This window comes from Accipiter gentilis, chromosome 1 (assembly GCF_929443795.1).
Source record: "Accipiter gentilis chromosome 1, bAccGen1.1, whole genome shotgun sequence".
Lineage (NCBI taxonomy): Eukaryota > Metazoa > Chordata > Aves > Accipitriformes > Accipitridae > Astur > Astur gentilis.
The window spans coordinates 18901268-18922172 of NC_064880.1; the positions used below are offsets into that span (position 1 = coordinate 18901268).

Consider the following 20905-nt stretch of genomic DNA (forward strand, 5'->3'; position numbering starts at 1 on the left):
ATCTGGAAGCGAGAAAAAACAAGGGTCACCCCTGAAACGCTAAAGCTTGGCTACGTATAAATAATGACAGCCTTTCTATGACAGGTCCATATCCGATATCACCACCTCATTCAGTGACCAATTTAGGCTAAGGTGCATGTTAAGGATTTAGAAGATTTCCACAAAATTTAGAACTGACACAAAACAGTGGTACAGCAGGGACTGCTGATGAGGGCAATAACAATAAGAATTGAACAATGGACAACAGTCACATTTATTATGCATTATCTAACCCACCTTCTGAGCAAAGTGAAAAGATAATGTTGTTTAATATAACAAGACATAGAACTGTAGCAGGCAGTAAGGCTTTCTTCAGAGCTATTATTCCACTTAAACAATAGCTTCTGATGCATGACAGAGTTGAAATATGCTGGCAAAGCAGCCTGAGGGAAACTAGCTCATTATTCATAAAGAAGGACCTGCATGGATCCGCTCCTGTCTGAATAATATTCTCTCAGTTTCCAGCCAAATATTAGCAAGAATCAATGAATTATAGCATTTCTGCTAGCAGAATTAAACTGCCATTAGCGTATTCAATGTCTCATGATTTGAGAAAAAGCAATGAATTATAGCACTTCTGCTAGTAGAATTAAACTACCATTAGCGTATTCAATGTCTCATGATTTGAGAAAAAGCAATACAAAAGTACCTTATTATCATCTATTACCACCTTTTCTCAATATGGTTTCTAGGTAAATACCCTAAAGCACTCTTGACAGCAATAATGTAGGTAGTTAGGATCTCTACTAGATGTCAGTATTCTTGACACAGTCTGCTATTATTGAGCTCTTTTCCATGAGGTCCAAATTAATTTACAGTCTATCCTGACCTGCATTTCATATTCCTAGTTCTTGGGCAATTACAGTTTCAATTTACTGCTTCATCCCATGACTGAATGTTTCATAAACGTAAAGAATATTAGTGGACATACAGCTGGGGACGGGGCAAATATGCAATTATATCCTCACATATCAAAGAGTATCTCAGAAAGAGGGCATTTGGAGATTTACCAGATTTTTATTTTTTTTTAAAATCTGTTAATGGATGGGCAATTTCAAGATAAACTGAAGTCTATAAAAATAGCATCTATACATATACCCACATGGGTGTGTGTGTGTGCATAGAGTCTACCTTTCATATATAGAAAACAACTCTCTCAAAGCATTTTGCTGCCTGGCCTGAGATAATTTTGAATGCTTGCAAAATTTCACTTAAGTAAACTTGAAGTATAGGTTTTCCATTCATGTGAGCAGCTTTGTATCTCAGAAACTGAAAAAAAATGGCACTTGGGAGCCAGGACACAAGATATAACACAGGCAAAGGATCACAATGAAAAACAAACCCTATCTAACACTTCTCATCATTTACTTCCCTTTAGCCTCCAAAGATCCCATGGTGAATCCATTCAACTACAGCTTATTTTCTTTTTTACAAAAGTGTAGACATTAGCCCTGCTTTTCACACTGGGGCAAAAAACCCAACCCCAAAACATCCAAACTCTACTTAAAGCTACCTAGAATACGTATTAATCTCAAGTAAAACTTTGGTTGTGCACCTGCTGAAAATCCGTCACTGTAAGTTAATTGGATAAACCCATGCTCTCAGCACGTCTTTCAGAGATGTGCATACCTCCCACAGTTCTGCTGAACTTGGACCCTACTTCAAAATTACAGAGCAAAACGTAAAGGTCTTCTCTTGTAAGGCATGCACTTTGCTTACCAGTATGACTGGTATGACCTATGACTGTGGATGACCTAGACAAGTACTAGTACTTACACATTTAAAATACCCATAAACAAAAATAGGATCATATTATTCAAGCAGCTGAAATCATCTGTAAAAGACAAAGCAGGTGGGCTGGGTTTTTTTGAGTCTGTTTTGCACAATTCATCCTTTTTATTCAACATGCTTTCTTCTTTTTGCATTTTGATGCTCCATCAACTGCCCTACTATTGGAGTTTTGAAACTTGTGAAATTTTTCAGATCAGTTTCTTGACACTGCTAACATGCATTTATTCCTTTCCTACCTTCACTTTTTCATGTGTATAGATATTACACTGGGTATAGTTTGTCCATGTCCTGTTGCTTTCTGGATGTCTGAACCAATTCCCACTTGGATCACAGATCTTCGTAACTTTTTCTACAGTCAAAGTAGATGGAAAAAAAAACCCAAAAAAAAGAAAAACAAAAGAAAAGCACAACAGTCAGCACTTAAGTTCTACTTTCTGATGCCTAGTATTTAATGAAGAAAGATTGGCAAACAAATGACAGCTTTATTAATATGACTAGAGACACATTGCTTGTTACTATGAATTCTGAGAAACTAGAAACCATTGCTTTTGCTTGGGCAAGGGCAACTGATGATTTGTTTTTCTTAAGAAAAAAAATAGATATCCCTCCTCCAATCTTGTAAGTATCAAAATGTATCAAACTGTTAGAGAACTACCAGGTGAAGTGACAAGAATATTTAAATGGCTTGTTTAACATCCAAGATCTAAACTGAAGTCTGACATCCTACCTCTGTAAATTAGGATTGGACAGGCAGGAAAACATCAATAGAGAAACTGCTCAAGAACCAAACTGGAAAATTTCTGGGACAACATAATGATTTCTATCTTCAAATAGAAAGAGGCATGAAAGGACACTGGGAAATACCAAAAGCAGCAGAAAGAGACAAGAATGAAAAATCTATGACATTTTCCACATGCTCAAAGATGGAAAGTTGAGCCTACAGAAACAGGAAAAGATTCACTTGTAGGAGAAACTCTTGTCAATTCAACTGCGAAATTGAGGTAAAAGACTAAGTCATATTTCTGCTTGTGTGTTAGAAAGAAAAGCTCATCCCTAAGAGGAAAAAACTGATCTAACTTCAACTTCTATTTCCTAATCTACAGAATCCCTCAAGGACATATTTCAGAAAAGAAAATAAGTAACATCAGTTTTCTATGTGATAAAGGGAAAATGCAAATAATGGGTTTGGAGTTACAGAAATTCTGGAGCATTAGTGACTTGAGTAGGGCAAACAGGAGGCATCAAGCTCCCAAACCCTCATTTTATTAAGAAATATGTTGATGTAGAAGCCCATGCACACTCACCTGATGGGTTGAAATCCTGAAAGTAGTCAGGACAACGCTGTACTGACACAGTTCCGGCAGCAACATCACTCCAGCACAACCAGCCATCCCATGTCCTGTTACAGTAAGGACCTGCAAACAAGTAGAGACCTGGTAATAAAATAACAACCATTCTTTCACAACACTCTTTCAAAAGTAAGATGTAAGACTGCATCAAGTAAGTTTCTCACTTGCAGCAATGAGAAAAAAAAGAAAATAGAAAGATAAGATTTAGCAGTAGTTAATTAAAACTCCACTTAATAGAAATAGTTCCTTATATGTACATTTCTTCGAACACATTTTAAAATCCATCATCATTCACCTTGAAATGGTCTGCACCTACAATTTACAAACCTCAGATCTAGAGCACAGTAGACAAAAAAACCTAAATCAATTCAGACCAAATAATGTACATTAACAAAGAACCTTAAGCTTGCAAAGACTGTTTTACTGAACGAACTTACATTTTGGATGTATACGTAGGTTTACTAGTTCATTGAAAACACAGTGGTATCGTAAAAGCCATCAGAAAGGCTGGCTGGGAGGCAGCCACAGCTCCTCTGCCTCAAGCAGAGCTAAGCCTGCAGCAGTCATCACGGACAGACAGTTCTCCCAGTGCTCCACGGAAAGGGAATCCACAGTGTCCCTCAAGAGCCTGTTTCAATGCCTCACGGCACTCCCATGAATGTTAACATCTAAAATAAACCTCCCTTGAGAACAAGCTAGGGTTTTATAAACAAATCCTTTCCCAAAAGGCACACAGAATGACTGACCCTCTCTACAGATTTGAAGATGTTTTTAGTATCTTCCTTCAGTTTTCTTTTTAAGACTTAATAATGCCCCCATCTCAAAGGCTGCATTTTTCAAACATCATGTAATTCCTCCTCATCTGAAGATTTTCCAATTTGTCCAGGTCCTTCTGAAGCTGTGATGACCCAGGCTAGTTGTAAGCTTACACTGTCATACTGATATCCATTTCTGACCTCCAGACATTCAGTTCCTCCAAAGAATCATTTCAGAAAAGAAAAAAAGTCATTGTAAAACAATGCAATTACCTCTTCTTGCCTCAAAAGCCATTCAATGTTTCTAGAAGTTATAAAGTCAGAAACAGTGAATGCTGCGACAGGTAGATGTACTGAAGTTAGCTTAGAATGAGTTATCAGAAAAAAGCATTAATGATACTAACACAACCCTAAAAGCAGGGAAATTGTGTGTATCAAGATATTTTCAATTTTTAAAGGCAGATGTGACCAGGTAGACAGAGTTATTATAAGAGCATGAAATGTAATAAAGTGGTAAGATTAATCAGTCATCATTTTTTAATCTGGCTATCTATTTAAATTAACATTTTCTTATCTCATCAGAAATAAAAGCTTTGTGTTATATAAGAAGTGGTGCTATGGGCAGGTAATATAACATATTACTTTATCTTCATGAATCCTGAAGTGATGTTTCTAAAAACTTGTACAGCTACAGCCTGAAAAATGATTGCTACCAAGACAAGAAACGAATATAACTTAAGGGATCCTGAATTACTGTAATCATGTCTGTGGACCATTTGCCTTTGTAAAACCTTATAAGAAAATGATCTCTACCTTCTTTCCTATGAATAGGATCTTGCATAATTTTCTGGTAGCATTCATACTGTGCTGTCATAATTTTATTACGTGTAACACTCAGTTGAGTGAAGTCCTCCGTCATATTCTGATGCCCTTCAGATGGTATAGCAGTGGCAAAAAACTACAAGGAAAAAGACCTTTTTTAGCAAGTCATGTACAAACTCCAACATAAACTTCTTAAATGTCAATCTTTTTAAATACTATGTTTTAAATATTATTTTACTGAAAGAAAATTATCTTCAAATCTTATTACTGACAATATGATTTTATGTTTTTCTGGTTAATTTAGCAATTCTTCTTACTACTGAATCTTGACAAATATCTCCTGAATGAGCATGGGGGAGTAACAATCTGCAAGATTTATAAATAATAATGGAAAAATGCTTAGAAAGCACTGAGACAGTCAGAAGCATATAAACAGCTTTTACAAAATCCAGTAAAATATATCAAAGTTCCATTAGTCTAAAAGGCATTTAAATCAGGCCCAAAATGATGCTTTATGAAAAGAGATTTTCCATATACCATACGTGCTGAAGGTTTTGGCTTGTTCAGAGCTATTTAGTTTCTCTATAGTCTTGCAAACCATGAAGTCAACCCTCAATACAAAAAGGTATTCGTAAGACATGACATCCACTTTTATAGTTAGTAAAAATAATAACAATAACAAGAATAATAACAATAATAATATAAGAAAGTGGATCTTGATCAAAACCTGAACCTTTTAAGTACATTTTTAAAAGAAGTTAAATATTTTATGGGAAGCTACTAAACTTCACGGAAAAAACAAAGCTGCAGATTGAAATACTGTACCATTGTCATACAATGGGTGAAATTAAAAGTTCCAAGGATGTCCTCTGCATAGTGCTGCTAATATGTCATTTGTCAACTGTTACTGTAACGTTCTCCGCTAGCAAAGGACACGCCAGGTTCAGCAGAGGTAAATACTATTTCTGTTCCTTTACCACCAGAATTAAAAGGAGAACAGAATGTAGATAAAGATCCTGCTGTGCAGAAACTACATTTGAACACAAGATTAGTTGTTTCTGCATTTCCATATTAATAATTTCTATGGTATTCTGTACACAGTTGTTAAATCTGGAAGTGATTTAAAAAAATCCGTAAGACTCACCATAGTAACTGATAAGAAGAACAGCAAAGATGTGATCCAGTTTTTTGTCATTTTTACATCTGGTGCAGTGAATTTTATATTGTAGTTGAATGAGCTCAAACTGCCATGGAAAAGAAAGTGGGAACAAATTTAGTAATTCATGAAAGCCAGAACTGATAAAAGACTTCATATTTTTCCTTCTGAATTAAGACAAATCAATGGAGTTCCTCTCAATTTTCATTCACACATAGTGGCACTGTGTGATATACATGGAGATGTACAATATGATGTCAAAAAAAATGCACTCAATTCACCAGCAGTGAATTCCAGCAGCAGGGTTTTTCCTGCGCTGCTGCCTCCACTGCCTCAACTAAGACCAATTCTCTGGAGGCTCTGGCTCAGTCAGTAGCTGGTATCAACTCTAACAGATGTGTAGCAATTAGCCCTGAGATGCGAGTTGACTCCTGGACATCTCTGCCTTTGGGCAACCATAGCAAACCGCAGTTCAGTTTCCTCTAAAGTAGACTTAGACTTTCACAAACACACACGCACTATTATTTCCTGTTCTCTTCACACCAGCTGATTTTTGATCTTGCCATTTCTGCAAGAACTGATCTAGTAAGTAGCCACTTCATCTTTAAGTTACAACTTTGCAAATGTGACAATGGCAATGCAAGAATTAACTGTGAGCTGTAAACTAGTTTCTGTATCTGCAGTAGCTGTAAACTAGTTTTGTTATCTGCAGTCTGAAGAAAACAGAACTACCCAAAACAGCTATAATCATCTTACAGTGCAGACTTTTCTTGGAATTGATTCTTGAAGTGTAAAATGCACCTAAAACATAAAATACGCAAAATTATTTATTAAGCACCTAGACCATCTATTAAGCACAACCCTGCTGCGACAACTCCCTCAAAAGGAAGGGAAACGTATAAGAGATTTCTCATGCAATATTTCACTGTGTCCTGAGGTTGCCCGAGAAGATCACAAAGCCGAGCCTGGAATTGAGATAAGAGCTTCTCTTCTGCTTGCGCGGTAGCAAAAGACATCTCCACATTTAGATTAAGTTGTTACAACTAAACCACCTTTCAAAATCTAAGTATCTCACTGTACTAGCATCAAAGAAGCTATTACCAGCCAAAATAAAGGGGACCACATCTGAGTGAGTTTAGCTCCCTTGTACAGATTAATTCACTGCAAATAATACATGGCTACTTAAGACATAAAACTCACACACCCCAAAGGTCCTTCATATACCTAGCTCAAAAATCCCACTGCTACCAAAGCAAGAGGGCTGTTGGGAGCTGAGTACCTACATGCAAACCTGTCTTCTGACCCAAGCCACATTCTCCCTTGGATCACACTTGCTCTTGTCTTTGGAAGTTTTTCTTATCCAGCAGTCATGTCCTACTAGAGACCAGTGGATGACAAACAACTGATAATACGTTAGCCAGCAAAAGTAATTTTACAAAAAGCCCATCCTTTAAAAAACCCCCAGTCTTAGTCACAGAAAGCAAGCATTCTATATCTACTTCTTTTCTGCTTTTACACTGAGACTAGGTCCTCTTAACACAACTATAACACAATAAAGAGCATTTTGTAGGATATACCAACTACAAAATATGAGATCACTGCTGTTTATTGTACAGCTTAATGCAAATACAAGAAATGTGTTGTAAAATCAGTTACTGTTGTGCCTGTTTAACCCAGGCTAAAACTGTATCAGTAATCTTCCCTCTATTTTTACCACTGGCATACAATCCTCTAATACTGATTGCTGGAAATTGCACAGGTAATTCAGCGAGACACTGATATTCAACTATGCAGTTCTGAAGGCTCTTAAAACACTAACAGGAAGACCAATCAACATACGTGAAATATATTCTCAGTTTGAGCTAATACTTCTCTGGAAAATCCACATGATGAGAACTACAGTGAATAGAAAATTGTAAAAACCACTATGTTAACTAAAGAAAAACCTAAACATCTATGTGTAGTGACTAAAGATTGACTGAAAACCAAATACAAATTAAGATATCTAAATAAGCAAAGAGGCAATACGATTTGAATTCTGCATGATAACTGGGGGCAAGGGAGATTAATTGAAAACCATCACAAGTTTCATTTGTTTATAGTTGTGTCGGTTTACCTAGGAAGGGGAAAAAACCGACACTGGCCTTCTAAAGAAACTGGAATTAACTACTTGGTTGTAAATTGAGTAATCTTCTCTCTTCAAAGTATGCCAAAGCACGTCTGCACAGGTTTAAAACCCAGAAATTTTGTGCATTGGACAAGTGAAGAGACCAAACACGTAGAATATAGCAACCATAATTTAGTGTCTCTTTTTCTGTATATGTATACAAGAGTTCAAAATAATTTTCTCTATAATAGTTCCAAAAATCCTTATGCCAAAACAAATGTTGGATGGCAAATTTAAAACGCATATTCAAATATTGCCCTCACTTAGCCTTGCTTATTTTTATTTACCTAGAAGATACAATATCATATAAACAACAGCAGAATTTATCTGCTTTGATTCAGAGTCCATGATTATTTCTGTTTCACAATATCAAAAATCACCCTTTAGCTCAGTTCCTTTAATGGTCCAAATCTTTTCATATCTAGTGGTTTTGTAGACATTTCCTATCAACTATTCCAGTATCCACTGCTAAATTATTAATTCTTCCCAGGAGATAAAAGATTAAGTCAAGTCTATAATTCACTCTATGCTTTACACTCATTTCTCACAGCTGCTAACTGCAAAACACCCATATATATATATAAAATCCTTTTTCTAAACAGCACTACTTTTGGACTTAATTACAAAATGCAGGACGAAGGTCATTCAGATGTCTATCTGGACTTCAGGAAAGCATTTCTTGCATCAGTACATGAATTAATTCACTCACTATTTATTCCAGTTAGTTTGGACAAGAATTTTCACAGGAAGATTAAAAACTTTCTTAAGAATGGACAGCAACTTAGACCGTTGATTGAGGTAGCAAGCCAGTACTGCTGAGAAAGTCAGGCTGCTTTTATTAATCATCTGTTCTGATGAAATGCAAACCAAATGTGATTCTCAGAAAGTTCTCTCCTTCTCAGAGCTGGGAGGTATCAGATGCACAAGGAAGAGAAATTAATAATAAGAGACCCATTCTTAGATTTCTTTAAATAATAATGCTTCCCAAGTTGTTGTTCTGCTATTAAACATCTTTGAAAATTCTACTGTGGGGGAGACAGGACAGGACAACTGTATTGGAGTGAGGTTAATTTGAGTGTACTGAATGTTAGCTTCAGGGAAAATAAGGTGGCAGCATAGAATCCTCCGACTCCACTCTGTGACAGTGGGGATCTGAAAAAAAGCCAGCAGGACTGTGATTTTCATGATAAGTATTGAACGATACTATAAGTCAGTGGACACAACACCACAACTACCAGCAGTCCTCTGGCTTAAGTATTTTCCCAGTAAAAGGTATCATCAGTGGGAAGAGAATGGGGTATTGCAATAGCAAATCAGATCTTCAAAATCTCATTTTTATTTTTAGTGCATGTTGAACGGAAGACTGGGATAACTTAAAAAATAAAATAAAATGGAACTGCCTGTTTTTCCTCTTTATTACATTCTCTGTTACCCAGATTAATGACACTCCAAAGGCCTATATCGTGTTTGTCATTGATATCAGTAACATCTACTGAAGAAGAAGGAATTCAGAAGGAACTGCAAGCTTAACTTAGCCAAATTAGTCACTGGTATAGCTTTAACAGATGTTCACATTTCTCTTCCTCCTGCTTTCTCCACAGAGCCATCCTGCCTCATCAGCTGTTTCTACTTTTAACCTTTTCCCATCCTCCCAAGAATAAATGTCATCCTTGCTGAGCTCCAGACACTTCCTACTTCAACGATACAGCAAAAGAGTTAGACAAAGTAGTCAGCAAGAAAAATCATTTTTTTAACTTCAATCACCTGACCACATTTAGTACAAAAGAAAATACACAGGCAGCTTCTACCTTAAGCAGTAACCCTTAAGTCTGACTTTAAGTCAGAATGCAACTCTGTAGGAGTGGGATAGGGGGGAGAGTCTCATTATGTCATTGCATGTACATTCATACGCACAAATGTTTTTCACTAATTGGCAATCTTTGATTTTCCCAGGAAAAGAAAAAAACCCAAAACAACCAAACCCCAAAACATTTTCAGTATAAATTACATATCTTGCAGTGTGCTATACTTTTGCAACACTAAAGTTGAACATGTGCAAATGTAGCCATATAGCCTTCCTCTCTGACTGAAAATGGGGGCCAGAATGGCTATTTTCTTGACTACCACACCCCCTCACCCCCACCCCACCACCCTGGCTGTTGTTCTATCACTCCCTGATTTTGTTTTGTTGCCATATCTCTCAGAAATAGCTATACATGCTATTTTGTTATTTCTGGTTCTTTTTAGAGGGAGGCATACAACTCAAAGTATTCAAAGCCCCAGGCAACGTTTGGTTGTTTCAACCCAATATATAGGCAAAACCAAGAAGTTGGAAAATGCCCAACCCTTTTCAAGTGTCCCTCATTTGAATTGCTATAATACACTGTTAGAAAAAAACCCAGTAGTCTCAAATGGAATTACAGAGTCTTTACTGATGCAGATTCTCTTCTAACTAAAAGGGTTTTGCAAGTGGGCAGTACCAGCCAAACATTAATACACACCAGATTCATTTAGTCCTGAAAGCAGACTACAAAATCTCCATACTTACCTTAGAGTGCAATGCAGGGCAATTTGGAAATCTTCCTAATCAGGTAAAATGCCCTTATTTCTGAGTGAATCACTTCTGCCAGGATTTGGACCAAACTGCTCTGGTGGTATCACATAACAACTCACAGCTGTATGTGTGGGAATTACTCCATCCTCCTAATAATTATGGAGTTAAAAAGGCTCAAAAATAATAGTTATGGAACAAATCTAATAAATGTTGCGTAGTAGTTTCACGGCACTAGAATTCCCTACTCACAGCCACTCTGAATTAAGACCCAGGCATGAGCAGTTACAGACTCCTAAAACAGGTGAGGCAAAAGATCAAAAGAGTTTGATCCTCCCTGAGGCAATTTTTAGAGTACGGAACCATAAGCACTTCACAGCTTCCAACAGATTTCATTGCACTATTCTCTTCATTCAGTTAGTGACAGGGCTTGGTTTTTTTCAAATATAGTCTGCTTCACTTGAAGGAAGTGGTATATACCCAAATATGCCAGATCTACATGTTGCTGTTTTTTAGCATAAACAAAATTTGACTTACTATACTGGTTTAAAACACCGGTACAACTCAATTGTGATGCTAATGGAACTGCTATAAGAAGGCATTCCTATCCTCACTGCAGATATTCTTTCAAACCCCCAGTGTGACCTCCTCTGTTCAAATGAGATGGGGCACAGATCAGGAAAAACCAAAGAGCAAAAAGAAAAAAAAATGCTCCTAATACTATTTTGAACTCATTAGGAGTACTATGATAGAACGTTGTGTATACCACCAACCAGTAGCAAGCAGCACCATAAAGACAGAAAACTGCGAAGAGCTTTTCTGAGAAATGCAGTGGCTTACAAAGGGATAAACTGAGATCCCTTCTTGCACTGCAGAATCAAGAGACTAAGAGGGTTCATGAAGATCTCCACAGGTGAATCGATAATTAGGAAAAGATTTGCAATATTCATATAACCACCATGAAAAGTACTATAGGAAATAAACCCCAAGTTTATAAACACGCCGAGTTTCTTTAGAGATCTCATTCTCTGAACCCACAGCATTGCTCACATGCATGGAGACATAAAAAAATGCCACACTGAAACGTTCCTCCTTCTACCTTTCTTTCCAGGAGTTTTTCCTAGAGAGCCATTGTGGCACAATGGCATTTACTCTCTTCTTGAGGATTAAAATAAATAACGAAGAAACAGAGCAGTATATTTCACTTTTACTGTTCTAGTATTTATTTTATAACGACTTCTTCATGCATTAGGTGGTGGTTAGGCTCAGTATGAGAAAGTACTTGCTGTTTATTTCTTGGGCCACATGCTATGCATGTCTCAAGGTCTCAGGCTTATTGCAAGTAGAAAATTAGGTCTAGTTCGCAGAGATGTTTCACATCTTTTATTCTCTCTATTAGCACGCAGATTTTTTTGGTTTTTTGCATCAGTCTAGCTGCTTGCCAGAGGCCTTGCAGAGATTGCAGAACGATCTGTAGATAAAATTACACGGATTAAAGTATTCCTGTGTATTTTTTTCCCTTTAACAGATTTTGGTTACTGTTCAGCTAAATTTTGTCTGCTGCACCCAACAGACATTACTAGCAGTAATTGACAACACTCTTGGCCAGTTCTAAATGCCTAAAACCATAAGAACCTATCACAGAGTGATGGTGGTGCTAGTTTTTCTCAGGGAGGAGGGAACCCTCACTATTTTGTAATGCTTTCCTTCTTCAGTTCACAGGTTTGGATGACATTGTAAATTATCCTGAGAAGAAACATGGGCTATGGAGGTCCAGTGAAAAACCAAACTAACCAACCAACCAAATACCAGAAAAAAACCACTACAACAAAACCCTCCAAATGAGGGTTTGGATGAGGAAACGTCCACAACATTGTTCCTCTGGAATATTCTGCAATTTCTGCTCTTGGACAATGTTACTCCTCTCCATAAAGCAGACTGCAGAGCTGACATGTTCTTGTGTCTTTGTCCATCACACCAATTTTGGCTCTTCAAAACTGAATTTCCACTGATGAAAGGTAAGAGTATTTCCTTCTTGCTTTTACATAGACAGGTCTTCTCCTGGCCTCTTTGCTTTCAATGCTTTTTCTATCATTTATGAAGGCTCTATCCCTCTTTCTCAAATATGATGAACTTTCTATTGACTTAAGAACGTATGAAGCCAGCAGTAGCAAATGCTACAATTGCATGTGGAAGACAGACAAGGACTCAATTAGGGTTATAGTTACAATTAGGCAGGATATCTAACTGCGCCAAATAAATGCATCATATGAATGTTAAAAATATCAAAGCAAAGTAAAATTATTTAGGATAAGTAAGAGACACAATACTCCACACTTCCAAAATCATTTCACAGTTTTCTTGGTTATAGTATTTCCTGCCTAAAGTACTGATTATTTTATCTTCTAAACAGAAACCTCTATCATTGAGTCTGATAGTGCGATACAGTAAAACTTTCTTATTTCTGACCTGAAATGAGAGAGCAAGAGGTGGCAGCTAACATAAAACCACCTTTACTGCAGAAATCAGTTCCCCAGTAACACACTTCTTTACATATTTTATCAAAATAAAAAAAACCTCTGGATAGTATATCCCCCACTACTTACATTTTTTAAATTATAGTATTTTTAACACTGTCTTATACAGTGATACTAACACCCAAAATGCTTCCTTCCTGAGGAACTAGTTGTTAAATGAAGGTAACAGATTCTGGCAAAGCAAATCTTTACCAACAGACTGACAGGGCTTATTCTCAGAGATGCAACTGTGATTTCCAACAGTTTATCATTATTAATGCCTCCATATTTTTCAGTGAGTGTATAATTCTGTAAGCACTTGTTATACTTACTTTAAAAACTTAACCCTTTTCACCCCATAGCCCTAACCCAAACTGTACCTTGATGTCTAAAAACAAACAACATAGCTACATATGTTATTAGGCATAACTTGCCAAGTTCAGTTCAACGTTCTGTAAGCCATGGCATTTAAATTCTGTAGTATTCATTCAAGCACAAAGAAACTTAGAAGGAAGGCTGCTCTGATGAACAAAGTTACTTGTAAAATGCTAGAGTGGCCACTATCAAACACCCTAGAAAAGACTATTAATGGAAATGAAGATGACAGCAGAATAATGAATGATTAAATTCCAGTAGCTGATTGATTAAGGTGATTTAGTGCTGGTACTTCTCTTTTTTCTACCATATTGACTTCCTGCTATAGTAATTAAAAAATGTAGTTAAAAACATATTCAGTAAACTTTCCTGAAATTTCTCTTCCTCCAAAGGAACTGTTATGCTGTGGCAAGGATGTTCCAATTAACATGTTATTTTAAATACAAGGGGATTGCTTATGACATTCTTTCTTTTCCATGGATTTCACGCTATGAAAAAGTTGGAGAGCTCCCACAGTCTTACTAGGTATATTTTAATGCCTCATTACCCTTTGCCAATCTGTATTCCTCACGTGTTCAACAAAAAAACCACCATAATTGAAACTGGGGCAAGATATCCACAGACATACACAGCAAAACTTGACAGGCCACCCCCCAAAATTCATAGGGATGTGTTACTGATGTGACCTCAAACCCAACCACACAGTATAGCAAAGCACTGCAAGTATGCCACTGGACCTATTGAATCTTCCTGCCTGAGCCCAAATTCTATTGCTTCATTCCAAATGCATATTAAAACTAGTGAATGTCTTAAAGATTTTAGGAGAGGCCTTCAGGAACCGCTGAAGGGTGTGAGGGCAGCCCGTCACTGAGAGCAGACATTGACTTCTTTGCTATTACTTTAAGAGAGAGAACAGAACAGAGGACCCTAACCACATGCCCCAATTTAGAGAAGACAAAAATGTTTTCCATCTTGCTTTCCTCAGTATGCAACAAAAGTGTAACCTGGGGAAAAAAAAGAGAAAAAAAAAGAGTATAGTTACCTAGATACAATTTTATATATGGATGACGCTCTCAGTCATTTGATTTAGTTTTAGGCAGTCCTGCGATGAGCAGGGAGTTGGACTCAATAATCCTTATGGGTCCCTTTCATATAATCATAGAATCATTTAGGTTGGAAAAGACCTTCAAGATCATCAAGTCCAACCATTAAACATGCCCACTAAACGATGTTATGGAGTACCCCGTCTACTTGCTTTTTGAACACCTCCAGTGATGGTGACTCAACCACTTCCCTCGGCAGCTTATTCCAATGTCTGACAACCCTCTCAGTAAATAATTTTTTCCTAATATCCTATTTAAATCTCCCTTGCCACAGCTTGAGGCCATTTCCTCTCATCCTATCTCCAGCCACCTGACAGAAGAGACCAGCACCCACCTCACTACAACCCCCCTTCAGGTAGCTGTAGAGAGCAATAAGGTCTCCCCTCAGCCTCCTTCTCTCCAGACTAAACAGCCGCAGTTCCCTCAGCCGCTCCTCATAAGACTTGTGCTCCAGGCCCCCCACCAGCTTGGCTGCCCTTCTCTGAACACGCTCCAGCACCTCCATGTCTTTCCTGTAGTGAGGGGCCCAAAACCGAACACAGGACTCGAGGTGCGGCCTCACCAGTGCCGACTACAGGGGAACAACCACCTCCCTGCTCCCGCTGGCCACACCATTTCTGATACAGGCCAGGATGCTGTTGGCCTTCTTGGCCACCTGGGCACGCTGCTGGCTCATATCCAGCCGGCTGTCACCAGCACCCCCAGGTCTTTCTCTGCCGGGCAGCTTTCCAGCTACTCTTCCCCAAGCCTGTAGCACTGCATGGGGTTGCCGTGACCAAAGCGCAGGACCCGGCACTTGGCCTTGCTGAACTTCATACAATTGACCTCAGCCCATTGATCCAGCCTGTCCAGATCTCTCTGTAGAGCCTCCTTACCCTCGAGCAGATCGACCCTGCCTCCCAACTTGGTGTCGTCTGCAAACTTGCTGAGGGTGTACTCAATCCCCTTGTCCAAATCAACAATAAAGATATTAAACAGAACGAGGCCCAACACCGAGCCCTGGGGAACACCACTTGTGACCCGCTGCCAACTGGATTTAACTCCATTCACCACTACCCTCTGGGCTCGGCCATCCAGCCAGTTTTTTTAATCAGCGAAGAGTACAACTTTCAACTTGAGATATCCTATGACTCTATGATACATGTGAAAAATATGGTATATTCCTCCAAAGATTTTTCTACCTCCAAGCAAAATTATTACTGTTCTGAATTAAAACAATGGCAGTATGAATTTATGATTTCATCAGATAGACCTTAACACTTGTGTAAAAACCCTTGCTCAGATGTCTGAAGTTTTTTTTCCCCAGAGACTGCTGCTTAAAGGCTGCAGAGAGTGAACTGCTGCTCTGTGTATCCCTTTCAGTCAGTGTTTTTATCTGAATAACTCTGTTTAATGCTGTTTACCAAGTAATGACACAAAAGAGATCCGAAGATTTCTTTGTGAATATGTTTACAGCATGAAGTAATTTTCTCGACTGGCTAAGTTTTAAAAGTTTCTTATTATTTCTTCATTGACATGTGCTAATTTTACAAGAACAGTATTTCCACAGTTCAAAGACTTTTCTCAAGGTCAGAATAAGGCAATGGGAATAGGAGAAAGTGTTAACCAAAATACATCAGGACTTTTGTTTTTTTTCAGAGTGTAGCACTCAAGCTTTTTCTCACTGGCTGCAGCCCAGTTCGGCAGTTAAGTGTATTCTATGAAAACTCAGAGGTTTTGTATCAGTTTCTTCTAGATTCACACCTAGAAGTAAGAATATTTACAACCAAATATACACAAACATGCTCTCATTCAGTTATAAATAATTTTTTATAAAGCAATTTTTTAATGACATTTTTAATTTTAAGGTGAACCATGCCACACCAGCAACTCATGGCAGGATGGGGAGGGAGCAGGTGGCCAGGAAAGGGAACTGCTTATGCCAGCATAAACACAGTGCTGCTACAGCCACTGCATCAGAACCGGTGTCCTAACTTTGGGTTCACCATTGGTCAATGACTTGAACAGAACTGATGAACCAAATAGAGATAAACTCTCCATAGAAATGTCAGAAGCACTATGGTCTTCTGATTTTGTGTTGGATTGCTTTCTTTTACTTTTTTTTTTTTTTATTTAATAATATAATACAAAGAACTAAAATATCCCCTAAGCAGTTTTCTTTTCACAGGCAATAATTTTGGTCTGGCCGAGAATGAATTTTCAGATGGGAAGTTCATGCCAAATATCAACATTTTCTCTCACGGGACATTCCTGATGCATTTACTATTCCAAAAAAGTTCAGGTAAATTTAAGGCAGCTTTAGAAAAATTCAGCTTGGTATACTTACTCAAAACAAAATAAACAACCAGCTACTTCAAAGCCTTTACCAGGTCAACCTAAGTTACCACAATTCAGAACATTTCCTCCTAAATTTAAAATTTCACATGCCAAAAGTCAAAAGTGCAAGATCTGGAATATTTTTCACCCTTTGAATATTAGACAATACATGTTATACTGTGCTAAATTATCAAAACTACTAATCCGTCCTGTAGCAAAAGCCAAGAACAAGGTGCAGCCAAAACCAACCTTTTGAATTCTAGTGGTCTGAAGCTTGTCTCCTTTGCTTTTAATTAGCTACAGATATTTCCCATATTTCCTATGTTTTTCCATCTGTTATATTCCTAAAATGGCATTTCAGCAGCAAATGGTTTAAACTGGGCTCACACAGAGTATGCTAGTGATAAAGGAGTTTGTGAGACTCAAGAAAGTTAAAAACCAGTAGAAGTTAATCTCAACAGTATGGAAAGAAATTACCTTCTATATATTTTTTGAAGTCTATAGCTGTATATTGGTATATGCACACCTTCTTGAGACCCACAGGTCTTGACTTCCAAGACTTCCAAGGGCCTATACTCAGTACAATGAAGAAGAGGAAAGGCTTGTGGATGACTTCTAGTGACAAAAAAGAATGGACACGCATACTCAAAGGACAGATTAAAAACACCACAGTGTCAGAGCTTTTGTCTTTACATTTATAACCAGAGCTTTTCTTTTGATGTATAATCCTCCTTCTCCTCACAGACTAGCCGCAGAAATCATCTTAAGGTAGCCATAAAGTAGGCAGAGTGATAAAAGGTTTTTCTATCCTCTACGTACATCGCCTTCAAGTGAAGACATGTATCAAGATATTCCTACGGCCAATGATGTTTTACATTAACATCATTCTCTGTCAATCTGGGTTAACATTAGTGTTGACAAATTGAGGAAAATATCATTCATCAATGTTTCAAAGTCTTCTAAATGGGAATTCCCTTCAGCTTCAGCCACACCCCACCACACCCACAGGAATATTGACATAAGCACAACTCTGACACAGACTGATGCATCCAGGAGTGAATAAACACTTGTTTTGCTAGCATTGCTGTCAGTTTCAAAATTAATTACAGGATCATAGCAATTAACTAACCAGCTTAACAAAATGAGAAGCATTTGTCTGAACAAGAAGGAAACTGCTACAAACTGACCACACTAACCTCACAGTATTTGCCCTATGCATTCCTCATGCTTATTTGAAAGTGTACACGGAGAACAAAAACCAGCTGGTTCCAGTATAAACACAAGAGTTTCAAACTTTTCTTGTGTCACATACAATACCCCAAAAGGCAGTGATGACTGTTTGGACAGCTAAAGCCATATTCAACCAACTAGAACACATTTATGTGGTGATCTTTATCAATTATCTTTGACAATGTGCACTTACTTTTAAAAGAATAATTTCTCTTCTACATGAGGACAGTCTTTTAGTCTGAATATGGAGTGTATCTAAGTAGAAATCTTTAGCACTAACTGAAATAATACATTTGTATACCTTTTCCAAAATACCACTTATATAAAATGTCTTTCACCTGAAATTGTATACATCAGTCCTTACCTGAAAGTGAGAAACTAACCCTTTTCTAATTTTCAAATTTGTCCATCAATTGTCTCTTGCAAAGTCTTTTTTTTTTTGAAATACTAGAGATTAACAACAGCTGAAAACTGGATGGGGACAGGTCTAACTGGCCTTATATTTTAGTTGATACCCTATTACATTTTCATGCTGTTAATAGAAATGTGATTCTGTGCCATTGACAGATTCTACTTGCAGAGCTTATGCTGCTGGGAAAGATGTTAAAAGTTTGGAATAGCAAAAGCAGTTGGTGGGTCATCTAACAATTTAGCTGGCATGCAATCTGTAAACCACACACATATTTGATGGTCAAGGACTGCACTATTTCACATCCTCTGAATGAGGACTGCAAGAATGACCATTACTAGGATTTTGATATTATTGCATAATTGCATTGCATATTACTGTCTTTTTACAATGCATTCCATCTGTTTCACATAGCTGTATAGTAACACTGCAGCAGAATGAAATGTATCATGGCACATTATCACATAAAATCCTCTGCTCTTTGTGAAGCAGAGATTTTATAGACAGTGCCAGCTGCAATCTGTAGGAAGCAGTGTGAATGTTTCCATGAATTCAGTTAAAGATCATATGCTCAGGGTGTGGCCGTGGGAAAGACTAGTGTATCTTACACACAGTCCCTAAAGTCCAATTAGTGTTCCTTTAATTACAAACAGACTTTTCCATATCCTTTTGCAATATTCCACCCTGACTTACCTGAATGCAAACCAAAATAAAATATTAGCTATGAACATTAAAAATATTACATAAATTGGACACAAAAATCACTGCTTTGATAAACTTGAGTTTCACTTGGCCAAGGTACTTCATGAAGATGAAATATTACATACCAAATGTAATAAAACATTACAAGCACTATAGCTACAGCAGAGTAATGAGAATCAAGCACAGCTATTCTGGGCATAAATTACGTATAAATGTTATTTATATGTCATTTACACATTTAAGCACATTATCTCCACTCCAAATGTAAAAATAATAATAATTAAAAGGCAGAAACGTGTAATGGAAAATCTCAGTTAAACCTTGTCAAAATTGCAAGCAACTGAAAATTTCCACTGCAAGCATGGAAAATATTAAGTGGCTTTAATATAGGTGTCCATATTTTCTGCATACTCACATCCTGCATTTATTTTCCTGGAGAAAAAAAACAAACCACAGAATTCTCATACTGATTTCGCACTCCATTAAAAAAATCCCTGGCAGAAACAAAATCCATGGAATTTGATGGGATGCTTTGATAAGGATAATGTCTACCAAAATTAAGTTAAAACATATTCAATTGAGTTTGTAATTCTACAATTCTCAATGCTACAGTTCCTGCCATTGGTCTACCAGTGTCTCAGGTGAAACTGCAGTACTCATATTCACTAGTTTTGCTAACTGACTTTATAGCAAAGCTTGGGCATCAAACTTTCAGGCATTATTTACCTGAGACTGAGGTACCAGAAGTCACTACGAAAAAATAACCTTTGCATGCATTTTTTTTTATTCTTTCCTGCACCTTTTAACTTAATAAGACACCTTAGAAGTCTCATCAATTTCATGCACACGCATTTTATTCAGAGAGTCTGGACTTGCCCCCCTCAACTGTTTCCCTCTCAAAACTGTATTTGTGTATCCTGTTCCACAGAGCATGCAAAACTTCAAGTTCATCTTGCTGAGAAATTTTGTTCACTGCTTGGCAGGGATTTGGGTGGGGGTGTGTGTGTGTGTGTGTGTGTAGAATTTTCCAAGTGATGGGGAAAAACAGTACAAAACTTTCATCATCAGTGGCCTTGACATTGCTGGACCCAACGGAAACAACATCATCCAACTGATTCCATGCAAGGGAACCATTCAGAAACAAACAAACAAAAAAATCTGCATTTATTTCTATCAAGGTAGCTTATGCCAAGCTTCCTTTGGTGAAATCCAGATTTCTCCTGCATTGGCTTCCTGCTGCTGTTGATAGAGCAGGATATTTGCTGAAACACAGCAGGGAATGAATGTGATATTCTGAATTAATCAGCATACATGATGGAGAAAGACCTCTGTTCTCTTCTGAAGCTGTAAAAACAGCTATCCTTTTTTTTTTTTTTTTTTTTTTTTTTTTTTTTTTCTCTCCGAAGAACTATCAAGTGCTTTATTGGTAAGATGCATAACGAGGCCAAGAGCAGACATAAAATTTCTGTACTACTTCTTAACTGGATGCAAGTCTTGCTGGCAAATGAATTCCATAACAGGTACGTGTCTTACTGACCCTGTAAGTGATTTTTTAGAAATAAAAATGCTTGGCTATTGCTACAGGTCTACACCACACAAAGAATAGGTGACATTTCATGAGCTA

General features: G+C 37.5%; 1 protein-coding gene across 5 annotated transcripts in view; it reads right to left on the minus strand.

The window, feature by feature from the left end:
• LOC126042826 (calcitonin gene-related peptide type 1 receptor-like) overlaps window positions 1-20905 on the minus strand; it is a 119419-nt gene that overhangs the window by 26422 nt on the left and 72092 nt on the right. For 4 of the 5 annotated variants that reach the window (XM_049810544.1, XM_049810534.1, XM_049810555.1 and 1 more), the window contains 4 exons: window positions 5901-6000; window positions 4748-4892; window positions 3135-3245; window positions 2067-2179 (listed from right to left, as the gene is read on the minus strand). In XM_049810544.1, coding sequence (XP_049666501.1) covers window positions 2067-2179; window positions 3135-3245; window positions 4748-4892; window positions 5901-5951 — 420 coding nt within the window. In that variant the 5' untranslated portion in view covers window positions 5952-6000. Of the gene's footprint in view, window positions 1-2066; window positions 2180-3134; window positions 3246-4747; window positions 4893-5900; window positions 6001-7195; window positions 7328-20905 lie in introns of those variants that run through there. The other variant, XM_049810584.1, reaches the window with a different exon arrangement.